The sequence below is a fragment of the Gossypium hirsutum genome, chromosome D09 (genome assembly GCF_007990345.1).
Source record: "Gossypium hirsutum isolate 1008001.06 chromosome D09, Gossypium_hirsutum_v2.1, whole genome shotgun sequence".
NCBI classification, from domain to species: domain Eukaryota; kingdom Viridiplantae; phylum Streptophyta; class Magnoliopsida; order Malvales; family Malvaceae; genus Gossypium; species Gossypium hirsutum.
Window position 1 is genome coordinate 45,349,788 of NC_053445.1, and position 16,722 is coordinate 45,366,509.

General features: G+C 32.8%; 2 protein-coding genes and 1 long non-coding RNA gene across 6 annotated transcripts; 1 reads left to right on the plus strand and 2 right to left on the minus strand.

Moving 5' to 3' along the window:
• The first annotated feature begins 4,578 nt into the window (after positions 1-4,578).
• Positions 4,579-8,210, plus strand: LOC107891111 (uncharacterized). Of its 3 annotated transcripts, none has more exons than XM_016815762.2 (7): positions 4,579-4,926; positions 5,089-5,623; positions 5,794-5,985; positions 6,063-6,302; positions 6,474-6,691; positions 6,975-7,229; positions 7,693-8,210. In XM_016815762.2, the coding sequence occupies exons 2-7, from the start codon at positions 5,191-5,193 to the stop codon at positions 7,948-7,950; spliced, it is 1,596 nt and encodes a 531-aa protein (XP_016671251.1). In that variant the 5' UTR covers positions 4,579-4,926; positions 5,089-5,190; the 3' UTR covers positions 7,951-8,210. The 3 variants fall into 3 exon arrangements, with proteins under 3 accessions (XP_016671251.1, XP_016671253.1, XP_016671252.1); XM_016815764.2 differs by having other exon boundaries at positions 4,698-4,812; XM_016815763.2 differs by having other exon boundaries at positions 4,736-4,931.
• A 902-nt stretch (positions 8,211-9,112) lies between these two features.
• Positions 9,113-13,111, minus strand: LOC121220943 (protein IQ-DOMAIN 1). 2 transcript variants are annotated; one of them, XM_041100908.1, is made up of 6 exons: positions 12,727-13,111; positions 11,994-12,090; positions 11,613-11,900; positions 10,828-11,049; positions 10,464-10,583; positions 9,113-10,149 (listed from the first exon to the last, which is right to left on the minus strand). In XM_041100908.1, the coding sequence occupies exons 2-6, from the start codon at positions 12,048-12,050 to the stop codon at positions 9,496-9,498; spliced, it is 1,341 nt and encodes a 446-aa protein (XP_040956842.1). In that variant the 5' UTR covers positions 12,051-12,090; positions 12,727-13,111; the 3' UTR covers positions 9,113-9,495. The 2 variants fall into 2 exon arrangements, with proteins under 2 accessions (XP_040956842.1, XP_040956843.1); XM_041100909.1 differs by having other exon boundaries at positions 11,994-12,081; positions 12,727-13,108.
• A 941-nt stretch (positions 13,112-14,052) lies between these two features.
• LOC107891110 (uncharacterized) lies at positions 14,053-16,722 on the minus strand. Its single transcript, XR_001682123.2, has 4 exons — positions 16,424-16,722; positions 16,217-16,300; positions 14,708-14,889; positions 14,053-14,594 (listed from the first exon to the last, which is right to left on the minus strand). It is a non-coding gene; the product is annotated as an uncharacterized lncRNA (long non-coding RNA).

Sequence of the window (16,722 nt, forward strand, 5' to 3'; positions counted from 1 at the left end):
CTACAGTTGATTTTTGATCGGGATGGAAGATTTTTCAATTTCAAGACCCCTCATTTTGGATAGATCCAACTACACTTACTGTAAAGCCAAGATGAGAGTTTCCATTGACGAGGAGGCTTGGCTAGGAGTGTTCAGTCGGTTAACTGACCCGAAATAACATTAACCGAATTAACCGACCTTTCAAAATTTTTAACCGTTAACCGAACCGAAATTTTTTCAAAAAAAATTAACCGAACCGAAAATTATATGTTTTTTATTTTTGGTTAAAAATTAACCGAATTACCCAAATTAACCGAATTGAATCACTACATAATTAAAAACATTGCATAAGTCTTTGAATTTTATTTTTATTTATTAAATTATTTGTTTAGACTTTTAGACTTTAGTTTTAGTTTTAGTTTTAGTTTTAGTTTTAGAATTTTATTTTTATTTATTAAATTATTTATAATTTTTATGATTGGGTTGGGTCGGATACTTGGGTTTGGATTGGGTTTAGGTGAATAGTGGACCTATTTATATATTATAATTTTATTTATTAATTTTTTCGGTTAAACCGAAAAAAATCGGTTAATCGACCGGTTTCGAACCGAATTAACCGTTAACCAAAAAATCAAAAAATAATTAACTGATCCTCGACAGAAAAAATTTGATTAACCGACCGTTTAACCGAATTTGGTCAGTTAATAAAGGAAAAAACCGGAAAGAAATACAATTCAAACATTTGTTTTAACTCTTTTTCTCAATTTCTAATTCTTAAACGAAAAAAAAACAAATTCCAAATTCTTAAACCCCTAAACACAACAACAATCAAATAATTAAATTGATAACAAAAGGTTTTTTTTAAGTGATATAATAATACATTTAGTTATCCATATTTACATATTTTATCAATTTAATTTTAATTCTAAATAATTTAATAAATTTAATTCTTCATATTTACATATTTTATCAATTTAATCTAAAAATATATTTACCTAATTTAAATCATGTTACTTGTACTTCGAATTTATGGGTAGTGAGAATAATTGAAACTCATTGTTCAAACCCTTTTCTGACCAATGAGCTCATTGTTCAAACCCTTTTCCCGTTATTGTTGAAACTTGACACAAGCTAATAATACTAACATAACAAATATTAATATAAATAAATAAAATGTATTTTAATTCCACCTATATATACAATTTTAAAACTCCGATATTTCATTTTTTTTGTTGGGCGAGTTTTGAGTAGTGTAAATGAAACAGTGGTGTTCGAATTTGACTCCAAAAATTTTGAATTAGATTCGGGTGCTCGAGCTCGAGCTATTAATCGAGTCAAATTCGAGTTTAATAATATTTGACTCGAACAACTCATAAATTTTATCAAAATTTTCATATTTTTATATTATTTAATTTAAACTTAATGATTAAGATGAGTTTGAACTCGACTATAAAAATTAGTAAATAAACTTATTTGAGTTCGAATAGCTTAATTATATTTTGAACTAAACTCAAATTTAAAAATAAATATTTAATCAAATTTAAATTAAATATTAAATTTTAAATCGAATTCGAGTGTGAGTTTAATGATATTCAAGTTCGGTTCTACTTGATTGCATCGTTAATGGTGAGGTTACCGGTAGGAGAAATTTGAGAAAAGGTAAAGACTAGATTGGTCGTTATCAAGAAATTTGTAACTTCACGCCATTCCCTCACCTACTCTCAGTTCCATATTAAATTGATAGGTCAAACTAATTATTATTATTTTTTATAATTTTCGAATGGATGGGTTTTAACTTTCATATATTTTAAATTTTATTTTTTATCAAACAGTGAGTTTATTTGGTAAAATTTTATTTTTAATATTATATTATGTGTAAAATTATAAATTTAGTCTGTACCTTTTAATTCTTTGTTTTTATACATTTCAATTTTTGAAATTTTAATATTGACATAAACAAGAACCGTTAACTCCATTAACTGGTTTTTTTATTAGTGGTATTACAAATGTGATAATATATTTATTGTATAAGATTTTGAAAATAGATGAAATTAATGAATTTAAGTATAGCTCACACACGCACACAAGTACTCTACTAAACTACCATACAAGTTATGCTAGAGATAGTACGCTATATAAGATGTCATTATATATGCGATAATATATTTATTTCGTGAGATTTTGAAAATGGATGAATTCGTGGCATTATATATGTGATAATATATTTGTTATATAAGATTTTGAAGATAGATTAACTTAATGAATTTAAGTATAACTCACACCCATACAAGCATGCTACTAAACAACCACACAAGTTATGTAGAGGATCAATTTCACGTTTTGAGATGGGGTAAACACCTTTAATCGATAAGCCTAAGTTTGGATTTCATATAATCAAGCTTATTAAGTTTATAATGTGTTCACACTATAAAAATTTGGCATATAGCAAGGAAGAAAAATAAGTGTTTGTAGAGCGAAAAGTTCAAAATAAACCCCTTTGTCCTTTCTATATAATTTTTAATGGTGCTTTGCAAATTATACTTTCATAATAAATCTTTTTAATTTGCTTATATTCAATAATTCAACTTACATTTTACATAATAAACTATTATAAATTTTAAAATAGTTTAAAGCAAAATTTTAAAAGTTTATCATTATTTTTACAAATTAAATGTACTATTAAAATTGAAATAGATATTTAAAAACTAAATAATGCTACAATAACTTATTTACGAGTCACAACAATTAAAATTAATTAACAATCTACATTAAATAATTAATAATTAAAATTAAGTTAGAAATTATCTATAACAATAAAATTTCACACAATTTACTATCATAATATTTTTATTTTATATATTAATTTTGTAATCATGTTACTAAATAAATATTACAACATTTATAAAAGATTAAAAGTAATTAAATATATTAGTAGGAGAATATAACGCAATCTTATCAGGATCAATACCCAAGTCTCAATCGTAATCATTCTCTTCACGAGTAGCACATTACCTGTGGTCCTCCTCCATCACCGTCAATTACCAAATTTCAGCAATGATTTTAATCAAAATCAAGGGACGAGATTCTTTGAAGGACAATCCATTTTTTATTACAATAAACAATTGAAGAAAAAGAAAACCGGCAAAAAGAAAAGGTTAAAACGAGCATTCCCATGTCACATGCACCGACTTGAACTTTCATCACCACGTCATTCCTGTTCGTTTGCAACCGGCAATAGCAGGTGCAAAAATAGCGGATATAGGCGCCAGACACGCACCGGTCCCACCGGTAATGAGCCGTTTAGCTTACGGCACAGTGCTTGCGAACGTGGACAAATCCTCAGCATCCGTCCTTAATCAACGCTCAGTATTCAATTACATAACAATTTATTTGGGTAATATTTAGATGTAATCATGTTAGTCAGTATTCACTTTTCAAAATTTAAGAGTTTTTAATTATTAAGAGGACGGTCAGAGTTAGGTATAAATTTAATTTTAAAAAATTTATTTCTGTATAAATTTCTGTTATATTTTTTTATATTATAAGCCTGAACCTGAGTGTTTGGATAATTATGATAAAAAATATTATATTATAAATTTTAAAAATATATATTAAAATAATAATTTATGTGTATTTTATAAAATTCTAACAAAAAAACATATTATTGAAATCCTAATTTTTTTAAAGTTTTAACCAAAAGTTTATTATAAAAAATAATTTATATATTGTAAAAGTGTTATAATATATTTATTTATAAAAAGTTATGGTCAAGAAGTATGTATATAATTTATTTATATGTCCATACTATATATTATAAAAATAATATGATTATGCACAAAAAGAAAAGGTTATGTTTATTTATCATAATTTATTTGTAAAAAATAACTTTTTAAAATTATGACAAAAAAATTGTAAAAGGTGTTTGGAAGGTTATTAAACACATTATAAAATCCTTTTTGTTATAAATGTTATACATATTATAAATTTTATATTATTTTTTACTTAATTTACATATTGTAAAAAAGATTATAACATAGTATAATTCTTTTTTAAAATTAAGTTTATATAAATTTTTATGATTAGAGTTATAGACTACTCGTATTGTGAACCCAAATATTATAGGGTAGATGTTAATTGTGCAAATACAAAAGGGTTTTTTACACTATATTGTGGATCTGACACAAGCACAGCTCGCGAATTCTTTAATTTGAAACATTTGTTGCTTATAATAAAATATTTTTTATATTAACATCACTTTAGTATAACATAAAAAATAAGGTTGGACCGTACTAACTTCTTACATATTTCATAGCTTCATTCATATGTGGATTTGGGATGATCCATATTTTGAAGAGTATATGATAGAAAGAGAAATTAATAATTTTAATGATACAGATTTAGAATCAAATGAACTGTGTCACATACTAACATTAAATGAAAATGAGCTTATATTAAATATTAAAGAGAGAATAACCTAATAAATATGAAACATTAGAACAATTAGACAAAATTTTATATGATGCTTATTTTTTTATTGTTTTTATTATTAATGGTATTAGCAATTATTTTTTTAGACTAACAAAATACATATGATAATTTGATTTTAGTTTTTATTACTAGTTTAGAATTTTATTTATTGTGCTAAAAAATACAAATTATGTAAATTTACTACCAAACATAAGTATAATGTAATTACTAAACACCTATGTGTGCAATTAAAAGAGAGTATAACTACAAACTTGCTTCAAATCATTCCTTAGTTAATTCATTAAAAGAAAAGAAGGAATTGGGTCAGATTGTAATCAGGGACAACGGCTTCTGATGTGTCGGAAGGTGAAATATGGAGGAGTGAGAGAGTGAAAACCTTTTTGGACTTATTTTATTTTATTTTATTTTTATTCTTTTTCTTTTGGAGATTTTGATTCCGTTTTAATGGCGGTCGGTTCGGTTAGGTTTCTTTCTTTCTTTTTTATTTTTGGTTTCATGTTTTTGTTTGATTAAAGAAATGAAAAGCTTCATTATCACGCTTGTAAAGCTTCAGTTGCAGTTCTGTCTTTATATTTGATTTTGACATTATTTATTTGGTTTTTGAACTTTTTTTATGAAAAGGTTTCATGATTAATTGAGAGGCTTCTGGTTAAAGCAAAGCGGCTCTTTCATAGAAACTGATGATTGATTGAGAGAGTGTGAGCGAATTCTTTTAGCAAAATCATGGCGGAAGTGAGAGGAGCAAACACGTGGCGGGAGGAACTGGCGAGTTTAGTGGAAGACACGGGGATACTATACACCGGGGAAGCGGCCACTTTCTCGTCGTTACCGCCATTTAATCCGGAAAAATCGACGGCGATGGCGGCGGCGGTTTCTGAGACTGATCATGAGACGGAGCCGCCTGAGACTTTGAAGGAACAAGTGACGGAATTTTTGAAATCGTGGGGCGAGATGGTTCTTGAACTTGGAAGAGGATGTAGAGATATTTTGCAGCAAACGGTAGTTACGGAAGATTCGTTTGTAGTACAGAAGCTTGGTGGACCTGTCGCTAGGGTCTCCAGTCGATTGAGGTTCTTGAATGAGTTCTTGCCTGAGGATCGTGATCCAGTTCATGCTTGGCCTGTTATCTTCTTCGTTTTCATCCTTGCACTTTCAGGTACTAAATCCTTTAATATTTGCGGTTGGCCAGTGGTTACTGAAAATCTGGAACGTTAGATTCGCACAATTTTAGGACCGTATTTATGAAATTCGGTTACTTGATTGCAAATTCGAATAATTTTGAAGAATATTTTTTTTGTTAATACTACATTGTTTAAAATTTTGCAGCTCTAAATTTGAATGGTGGACATGATGGATTGGCACCAGCAGTGAAGAAAGTGCTTATTCATCCTCCTAGCGCCAGCCGAATCCAGCTTCCAGACGGTAGACACTTGGCTTATCGTGAAATAGGTGTTCCAGCGGATAAAGCTAGATTTTCTCTTATGGCGCCACATTCTTTTCTTTCATCCCGACTTGCAGGTAAGTTTATTAGAAGTTGTATATGCATGTTCTCAATCAAAATTGGTGAACTTTGTATAATATTTTTTGTTGAACAGGTATACCTGGAGTTAAGATACCACTGCTGGAAGAGTTTGGAGTTCGTTTGGTCAGTTATGATCTTCCTGGTTTTGGGGAGAGTGATCCTCATCCTAGTCGAAATTTAAATTCATCAGCATTTGATATGCTACATCTAGCTGATGCTGTTGGGGTCGATGATAAGTTCTGGGTGTTGGGCTACTCAGGTGGAAGTATCCATGCTTGGGCTGCTCTTAGATATGTTCCTCACAGAATTGCAGGTGTGAACTGGTTGCTTTTGTACATTTACTGGTTTGGTACTTGACATAATAATGCATAATGTTACTTAGAAGCCTGAATAGATATTTGTTTCATAATGAACTTTCTTTGTGAAGGCAAATTGTTAACAATGCTGGACCTTATATCATGTTGCATTTTGGTTAAATCTACAGGTGCAGCGGTGGTTGCTCCAATGATCAATCCGTATGAGCCTAGCATGACTAAGGAAGAAATGAGAAGTATTTGGGGAGAGTCATTACCAAGAAGGAAGCTAATGTACTACTTAGCTAGAAGATTGCCAAAACTGCTGTCATTTTTTTACCGCCGGAGTTTCCTATCAGGCAAGCATGGTCGAGTTGAAAAGTTGATGTCTGTGTCACTTGGAAGGCGGGTAAGTCAACTCTCATCCTTTTGTGTTAATTTAAAGAACTTTTTGTGTTTAAACTGTCACATTTCCTCCTTTCTCGGGTTTTCATGACTACTTCAATAATCTCTTTTCAATTGCAAACATATTGGAGTGCCTCCTATTTGGGTGAACTTTTTAACTTTGTGGGGTTTGTTCCAAGTTTGGAAGTGCCATGTGATAAGGTCTACCCTTACACTTATGCATATAGTTGAAAACTGGCCTTTGATATATTTTTAGGATTTGCATAAGCTAATCTTGATTTGTGCAGGATGAGATTCTGACTGAAGGAGCAACCTTTGAAGACTTCTGGCATAGAGATGTGGAGGAGTCAGTCCGTCAGGGGAATACCAAACCATTCATTGAGGAGGCTATCCTGCAGGTTTCCAATTGGGGTTTTAGTTTGGCAGATCTTCAGGTGCAGAGGAAGTGTTACAGAAATGGAATTTTCCCTTGGCTCAAGTCCCTGTACAGTCTAGCAGAATGTGAATTGGCAGGATTTCTGGGACCAATACATATATGGCAGGTCTGCATACTCTTTCCCTTTTGTTTCCTTTCATAGAACTATCACCATGTAAGTTGCCTGTCCTTTCATATTTATCACCTCAATGTAGCCTGCTTTCCAGTCTTGTAAAGCAGTAAGTTTTGACAGCTCTATGAATATTGAGTGTGAGGAGCATGATCTATTCTTCTATTGTTGTGGACTGGAGAGAGTATAACTGTATAGTGTGGTATGCCATGCATCATGATCCATAATTTTTTGCCGGTCAGCCTTCATTCTAGTGATGCATTAATCATTTAAGTGTCTCTCAAAGTGTCTAATTTAGTTGGTGAGGCATTTTTTATTAGACTGACTGTGCTTGTGACTTGTTATGCCTTTCAAGTTTGAACCACATATTATCTGAAGTGTCACTGATACTGTTGAGCCAACCATCGACAGTATAAGTTGTTATCGGTTTTTACTTTTTCATTGATCAATTTCTGTACAGGGGATGGATGATCAAGCTGTTCCACAAGGAATGATAGATCACATAAGCCGGGTTCTACCAGGAGCCACCATGCATAAGCTCCCAAATGAAGGCCATTTTTCCTTTTTCTTTTTCTGTGACGAGTGTCATCGACAGATATTCTCTACTCTGTTTGGAAGCCCTCAAGGTCCTCTTGAGCAGGCAACGAATGGAGGTGAAATCCTCTCCGAAGGAGATATGGAAGAACAATCATTAGCTACTGATTCTACCAACAAATGATACACCATAGATTTACACATTTTGATTATGCTATCCCAATTTTTGTGTAAATAAACCACATATTGCTTCTCATAGCTCGCGGGAGAACATTTAGATGTTTGAAAATTTTCTGTTACAACTTACAAGCACTTTAGAGGTAAAGCTAAAAGAAAACGTACAATAGAGATGAGTTATACAGGCAAGGAAGCACTGATTTTAGCGATTTACCTTACACAACACTAGAATCAATGAGTATTAACTATGAACAATTCTTTTTGGTATTTCCCCATTTCTATACTTGAAATAGTTGACAGCATTTTATTGCCAGAAAGGTTGGTTATGGTTATGCTATGATTCAGCTTGGGGCAAATATTTTCTTCTTGTACTGATATGTTTCGGAATAATTGCTGGAGGAGACGGGTGCCTGCACGTGCACAACCGTGGTGGTTCCAGTGGCCTGATCATGTGATATTTTTGCATGTGCATCTGAGTTGGGTGGTTGTGCTTGCTTTTTGTACAGGGAACCTGTCCACTCCTGGAAAGGGAACTGACAGAAATTTTGACTGAAACAATAGGGCTGGCCTTGGTGGTTAGTTCAACATAATCAACAAGAAAGAGTGATGATTCCATGTTCAAAATGTTGGGATTATCAAGGGCTTTCTTCCCTGGTTTGTATATCAAAATGGTGTAAAAAGGGCGAGACAACAGTTTCAAGGAAATACTTATGTTTGCAAATTACTTCATTTACTTATTAAGCTGCGTTAACTAGTTGAATTTAAATATTTTAATACTTAATTTCAAATAGCTCTTCTAAATTTTAATATAGTATTTTTTAAAAATATATATGAGCAAGCTTAACTTGAGTTTGAACGTGGGATTGATTAAACAAACTTAATCATAATAGTTTCATTATATCTCGAGCTTAAAAGGAATGATGCTCAGGAATTAAGTCACCGGCTTCATAGAACCAAACATATCTTAAGCTTTGAAAATGATACTCGGATCGTGTTTGAGGCAAACATCAAGCTGTGGATTTCGCAGTTTATCAAGCTCAGTTTCGCTTTGATGACAACCCTAGTTTCTGATGAATAAACAAGCCAAAAATGAGAAGTCATTGGAAGTCTCTATAAACAAGCTCCAACCTGAAATACGGATTAAAACTACCCTCAGCTAGACCGCAAAATGCCAGAAAAATAAGTTAATTAAATAGAAAATACTTCAATAGCAGTTAAATCTAAAACTAAAAATCACAAACATCAAAGAACTGAATTTGGACATCATTTGCTCTCAATCACAAATATCAATCTATCAAAAAAAAAACCCAAAGATGTATGAATTGAAAAGGATCTGTTAGATAACAGCGCATCCCAGCAAACACTTATACCCCAACAAAAACCACTCAGGCATTAATGAATTAAAAACTTTAGAAATCAAATGACTATAGTTCCTCCTTGCTTCCTTCCCCTCACCCCCCCCCCTTTTGCTCCTTTTGGACTTCTCCATACCCACGTACAGATGCTTGCATTCTTTAATATTATATTTTTTATGACTAACTGCCCTTTCCATTCATGACACCAACTTCTGTATTAGTAAGTGCTGCCTTCGCCTAGCTGGTGAAGGTGGATAAGAAAGGCGTTTCTTGGCAGACGCAATCGGTCCCTTCCGAGGTGTTCCATTGGATTCTAGTCCCAACGGACTTTGCAACTGGGTCTTAGCTCTTGTGGATTCAGTCGGTACCATGTAACTTGGAAGCAATGGAGAGCTTCCTAGGCCCTCATTGTCATGCACTGAGGAGCCTGCAATGCTATGCCTACGGTTCCTTTCTGACTGAATGCTCACCATGCTTCTTCCGTCATCATCTGGACCGACCACACTGCTTCTAGGGCTTGCTGACTTCAGCTTTCGGGCAGGTATTGAAGCTGATGTCTTAGGAGTTGAAACGGATAGGAGACTTGATGTTTGGTTTGGCTTTTGGCCAGCCTTTGGGGATTGCTTATCCAAATTGAGTTGGTAGCGAGCATAAGCTTTGCTGATTTCTCCTCCAAAGTTGCTGCGTGCACTCCTTATGGATGACTGGTCGTTCTGTTCCTTTTCTGTTGTACCACGACCCTCCTGTGGTTGTGCTGCCATCCATCGTTCCAACCAACTCCATCCCCATGAGGGATTGTTTGGATCCATGAATAACGGATTCATAGATCTTGAAGCATTCTTCCAGGTTTGCTGCGAAAAGAAGTATAGGTGTCAGACAACTTTGTTTAAATTTCAGGTACTTGAATTGCAAAGGACTATACTCAACACCTTAAAAGGAGGCTCATGTATAAGCATTTGGATGAGCCAATAATAAAAGTTTACAAGATAATGCTACTTCCTGCCTCATTACCAAGCTATGGAGAACATTTTTTCAAGTAATTATTTATGCTTCATTCATTCATATCATTGATGATGTTGTTAAATCTCACTTGAACATACAAATACTTAAATATTTGATGCTCTTAAAAGTATTCAACAGCATATGTAAAATTTCAGCAGGTCACCTGATGAGTAAATGAATATGCCATGGCCCTTTCTCTTCTCATAGCCGCCTCGTGCTTGCTAAGTAAGCTTGCCTCGATTTGTTCCTTTGACTGCAGGCTGTCATCCCAGTCTTCCCCCATCTGTTTAAACATTTCAAAAATCCACACTGATCAGCATGATGGAGACATTGTGGAAAATAAAACACCACAGAATTGTTTTCCACCAATGGAAAATGCTATGGGGGAAACTACGAGGTTTAATGAAGTCACTCTAAGATCAGCTCTATAATGTTATATAATACCTCAATCAATTATCTTATATGTCTGCAATATAAAGATAACTCTAATTATAGGATCTAATGTATCACAGTGAAAGGGGATTTACCTGCAAGTTCACAATCTCTTTTGCATGTTTCTGCAAGAGTTGCCTCTGAAGAGCCTGATTTTCTTCAGTCATCCTGGTTCTCCTAATTCGAACCTGACACTGCAGACGAGAAAGCGTTTGCATGCACCGAAGAGTACTTGCTGCTTGCCTCTTGACCACAGGCCCTTCCATCAATGATTTCAGCCTGACCAATCCTTTTAAAGCATGCAATGCCCTTCTAGCCTGAAAAGAATAAATCATAATCAGCAAACACTACAAAAGTTTCTGTTATAGCTGAAAAATAAATTATGATCGAGAAAGAATTTCACACATTAAAACCATTTAATTAGACCCCAGAACACATAACATAAAGCAACAAATTATCATGGGAATCAACAAGTCATATGAGTTAAACAAAGTAATTATCTTTCTCTGACCTTTTTATCATTTTTGTCTTTTCTAACCATTAGAAGGAAATACTTAGCAGCTAAAAATCTGCAACTGTCATAAGTAGGCGTTAAGCTGCTTAGAATCCCATTCTATGCAGATTTTGTTCCATGAGTCTAGTCAAAACTATAAACTTAAACATCTCTCTTCTAGAAAATTTGATGAGAACCTCAAGCGGTTATCAAGGAAAAGTTTCACAATGATGTTTTTGCAATGTTTCCTGCAGGTTGAGTAGCTTTAACCAAGAATATGCTGGACTTGATTGATAAATAATAACCATATCAGATTGAATTTCTAAGAAAAATTATTAGGCAAACACTCTTGTTGATAAAATAAAAAGTTAGAATTGCAGCACATGCCAGGTAAACTCGGAAAGCTGTTTGGATCTTTATTGCTGCCACTTCCTCCTCAGATTTTCCAGCGAACAGAGCATCTCTATTAAGCTGACGTTGAACAACCTCTACGGCAGCCTGAGGTGAAGCAGCAGCAGTGGCAACTACCACAGGGTAAGTCTGCTTGCTTTCAGCTTCAATCGGTTTAACTTCTTCTGGCGGAGGAGGGGACAAGTTGACAGTTTCTAAAGTGGCTGCACCAGAATCATTGGAACCCAAATGCACCTGCTTCTCCAACAACTGCTGTTTTGATTTCTGAAAAACATAGCAATCAAGAATACTAAAAACTCATTGAGGACTATAAACTACTGCAAAGGCACAATTAGGTGAATGGGATTTTCTTCAAACCTGGTTTTTTTTTCCTGGGAATCTGGGCTGAACACTTTCTTCAAAGAAGACAACCATTTTCCTTTCTTCCCCATCGTATCTTTCCTCACTGTGAACCCTTTAACAGGCAAAACAAAAGAGCCTTTTCTAAATGAAAGGATTTTGGAATGTATATTCTCCAACCAATATTCATAGAGGCAGATAGGTAATAAATGGTAATAATAGATAAATCGTGAAGACAGAGTGCCAAAATCATGGGGAAATTAAATATTAACAGTGATAATTAGGAAGGCAAGTGGGAGTTTTAGAAAAGAAGTAGAACTTGATTGGAGGGGGGAAATGTTTTAAAAAGAAAAAAAGAAAGAATAATCCCATGATCTATCATATGCATTTCTATTGGCAAATATCAAAACAATTTGTCCACTTGTTTTTTTTCTTTTCTTTTTGCATTTTCAGTTCAAAAATGATTAAGCAAAATAAAGTCTTTTTTTTTCCTAATCCAGTAAAACTGCACAGTAACAACTTTAGTTACAAAAGTTTCAAAAATTTCCCAGATTTTCTCCTCAATTAAGCAAAGCACAATAGAGCAAAGCTTAAAAGGTTCCCATGTATTTGTAAAAGAAACAACAACCCAGATTCAGAAAGACAATTGGCAATACCAAGCAACAAAATTTTCATACAAAACGAAGCTAAAAATTGCATCTTTAAATTGAGTTTCCATGAAACAAAAAAGAAAAAAAAGTAGCAGAAGCACCTGAGATTGTAATTCCCAGATCTCAAAGAATTTGAAGAGTGCTCTTTCCCTTTCTATTCACAATACAAACAGAAAAAAAGAACCCAGAAATTTGAAAGGTTGTCACTGCATAGGCTTAGCAGACTGCATCCTTTTGATATGGAGAAGAAAATGGAATATATAAAGAGAAGTTGACAAGTGGATTTTAGAGAATATGAAGAAGAAACAGCTGGTCCTTTTGCTAGTGTGACCCAGTTCTTGGGGCAAAAAATGCGACACACTTATCTAACTGCATTGCCACCCTCCCCTGATTGGTTTGGTTGGAAACAAAGTCCACCCATTTCTTCCCCAAATTTTGGCAACTGAACCACAGTTTTATGAACACTTGTTTCTAAATTTTACACGCGGATCAGTGAAAACTCGAAACTAGCATATCAAATTTATATAAATCTATATTGGATTAGAGGTGTAATAGAATAGAGGTGTAATAGCAAATCAACTGTTTGGTTGAATGTAATGGAATAGAGGCCTAATAATAATCTTGTGTTTCATTGAATGGAATAGAGGTGTAATAGCATAATGAAAAAAACTAAAATGACTAGAATACCCTTAGCATAAATTTGTTTTGGTAAATGATTATTGTTATTGTTATTTAAATTTTAATAAGATTATTATTATCAATAATAAATAATTTAATCATATTTAAACATAATTATTATTAAATATATTTTAATTAAAATATATAATTTAATAAAATTCTTAATAATCAATATTCTTATATGAATTTACTCAAATCATAATATATGATACTATAAAATATAATTTAACATAATTATTATTAAATATATTTTAATTAAAATATATGATTTAATAAAATTCTTAATATTAAATATTCTTATATGAATTTACTAAAATTATAATATATAATAGTATAAAATATAATATAACATAATTATTATTAAATATAATCAAATTTTTTGGTATTTAAACCATTCCCTCTTACTAAACTTGATTTCACCACGAATTCGTCAAACTCTTTGTTTCATCTGAGGCAAATTATAGGTTTAATTTTCGTCCTTTTTTCTCTTCAATTCTGAGGAGGAATCTCACATTTTTTTCTTCAATTTTATTATGATGAAAATTTAATAAATAAATTTGATGAATTTTATTAGATTTGGAAAATGGTGCTTTAAACAATTAAATGATACACTTTTAGACTCCACAAATAGAGTCAAAAGATTGACAAGTGTTCTATAGAGGTATAGTTAAATATTAACCAGTAAGATTAAAAAAAGAAAAAATGTGAAATTGCTTTCTGGTAGAATCTAAATAGAATTGAAGAAGAAATAAAAGGGAAATGTTACAGACTAAATTAACCAAAATGGTAAAGATTGAGGGCTGTATCTATGGTTATACAATAATATAGGGATTGTGCTTAAAATTTACGCCATATGTTAATAGGCCTTAAAACGTTTGAGATAATATCCAAAATCTTGTCCCTATAAAACTGGGTGATGATGTTACACTAACCATGCTGGCTTTTAGAGACCCGAGTGCTAATACCTATCAAAATTCACTCAGTCCCATATACATATATATAACACACTCCATCTAATCCAATTTTACCTCATATACAAACACTTTTGTCTCTCAAGTCTCTACAGTCTCGTTTTTCACTTACTTCCTTTGGATCGCTGCTTCCGAGTTGTTTTCAAACCATTCAAACCTTTTTTTATTGGCTTCATATCACCATTGCTTAATTGGTAGTCAAATGTTTTAACATTCCTAACAATTGCATGAACTATGGTCTCACTTTTCAGGACTAATACGGTTTTCCTCTCCACCACCGCATTCTGCCCGCATTTCGAATCATCCTTTTCCATCAGAGACTAGAAGCACCAAGAACAGTATATTTTAGCAGAACAGGGAACATATCATGGCAACACTAGAAAAAAAACAACGGAAAAATTTGAGTTTTAACTCAATTGGTTCATGCAATTACCTTTAAAAATTGACATCTTTGCTTCCTGTGTTCAGTCAATGGAGTTTTAGGATCCGCAGAAGTATTCTTGGTTTTGTTATCAACAACAGCTAGGATCTGTCTTGCAAATTGATTTGCTTGAAGCATTTCACCCACTGTTTCCCCTACTAACATTGCTGGTAATGACATTCTCCTACATTCACCTGCATCAAAAAGGTTGGATAAATCCAATTATTTGCCATCTTAGCTTGCTCAACGAAGTTGAACTTTGAAAAAGATCATTTCATAAAAAATTAGCTTATAAAGGAAAGCTAGTTTAATTGGGTTTAGGGTATATATGTATCTAACCACACTCAAGTGCAAGAGAGTACAAGAGGTAGACAAATATGGCATTCTAAAAGTTACCTTGTAGTGGATATTTATATAGGAAATTCAAAATGAATGATAAATTCAAGAAACAATGCTCAAGAGAGGGACAGGACTTGCTTGTGGACTAATATAAAAAAGATAATTTAGATTAAAATATCATATCTATAGTGGACTAACTACTGCAGTAGAAATTAGGGGTGTAATTGAGTTGAGCCGAGCTCCAATATTGATAAGTTTGAGTTTAAATTCGACTTGAAATTCGAAACTTGATACTTGATACTTGATACTTGATTTCCACATATGCTAATTTTCAATCAAACCCCAGTACTAGGGGACTGCTTCAACGAGACAAGGATGTAGAAAATGAACATTAGCATATGTACAAATGTAATAAGAAAATGGACTTTGGTCTCCCCTGCAACAACTCTTTTTTTTAAGTAACATCAACGAATGAGCATCAAGGTGGTTTTTTTTCATAAGAAAATGTAATTAGAAGGGAGAAGAGATTTACAAATACAAATATTAAACCTCATATCATCAATTTGAAACCTACAGATTGGCATTAGCATATTTTTGGATTATCCTTGGACTTGCAGAAAATAATTGATAAATTCCCCCAAGGTGGATGTAATTTGACAAATTTATAAAGGGATACCCTCAGTTCCTGGTTCTCATCTTTCTTTGCTAAATACATACAAGTTGAGGCATTCATTATATAAATTGATGATCCAAGTAGTCTAGTTTTTCATTTGAATACAATACAGTAGCTGTATGTATGCATGTGTGTTGTGTAAGCGCATAGATTGAAATATAGCACAGCATTAGGTCTTAATAAACCACTCCCATTTTAGGTGGAACTGTGTAGACCTCTACCGCACTCGTTGCCCAGCATTTAGTCAGAAGATGTTCTCTCTTCTTTTATCCCTTTATTCTACTCCTTTTTAAAGGTGGTTTTTTTTTTCATAAGAAAATGTAATTAGAAGGGAGAAGAGATTTACAAATACAAATATTAAACCTCATATCAGCAAATACAGATTCGAAGGTTAGGGCAGACAAGGTTAGGGAGAAGAGATTCAATTTCTACAAATGTTGAATCTTTCGTCATAAAAAAACATAAAAGGGAAAACATGTTGAAAGAATGTTAGGGCAGACAATGTTTACCTTGATTGAATTGGGATTCATTGCATTTGAAGTCACTGCATTTGGAGATAATTGGCAGACAATGTCAAAAGACTTCCCTACTCACTGCATTTGAAGAAAACAAAAAAAAAATAAAGAAACAATATTTCAAGAACAGATCATTAAATTCATGGTATATATAAAGAAATTTAATTGAAATCAAAGGAATAGAAGAAGGGAGAAGCGTACTTGGGAACCATTGCTGCTACTCTCTGTTACTCTGTTACCTCATACGATTTGTAATTGAAGGCCTTGTTGAGGGTTGTTAGGGTTTGTTAAAGGGTTGGTCAGGATAGAAGCATGAAAAGGAGGGAGAAGGTTGGAAGGAAATGGAAAGAAAAATGAAAAAAAGAAGAAGATGCTTCAGACGTGAGAAAGAAATGAGAAGACGGCTGAGGAGGGTAAAATAGACTCTGATTAGCTAATGCTTACTTTTGGAAGGCATTAGAAATTAGCGTTGAAGCAGAGAAAATAAGGAATACCTCTGT

Coding starts and splice junctions, on each gene's coding strand:
- LOC107891111 (XM_016815762.2), top strand. CDS start 5,191: ATGGCGGAAGTGAGAGGAGCAAACACGTGGCGGGAGGAACTGGCGAGT. Junction 6,303..6,473: donor TGTTCCTCACAGAATTGCAG/GTGTGAACTGGT, acceptor TTAAATCTACAG/GTGCAGCGGTGGTTGCTCCA. Junction 6,692..6,974: donor CTGTGTCACTTGGAAGGCGG/GTAAGTCAACTC, acceptor TGATTTGTGCAG/GATGAGATTCTGACTGAAGG.
- LOC121220943 (XM_041100908.1), bottom strand. CDS start 12,050: ATGGTTGTCTTCTTTGAAGAAAGTGTTCAGCCCAGATTCCCAGGAAAA. Junction 11,901..11,993: donor TCCCAGGAAAAAAAAACCAG/GTTTGAAGAAAA, acceptor TATGTTTTTCAG/AAATCAAAACAGCAGTTGTT. Junction 10,584..10,827: donor AAGAGATTGTGAACTTGCAG/GTAAATCCCCTT, acceptor ATGTTTAAACAG/ATGGGGGAAGACTGGGATGA.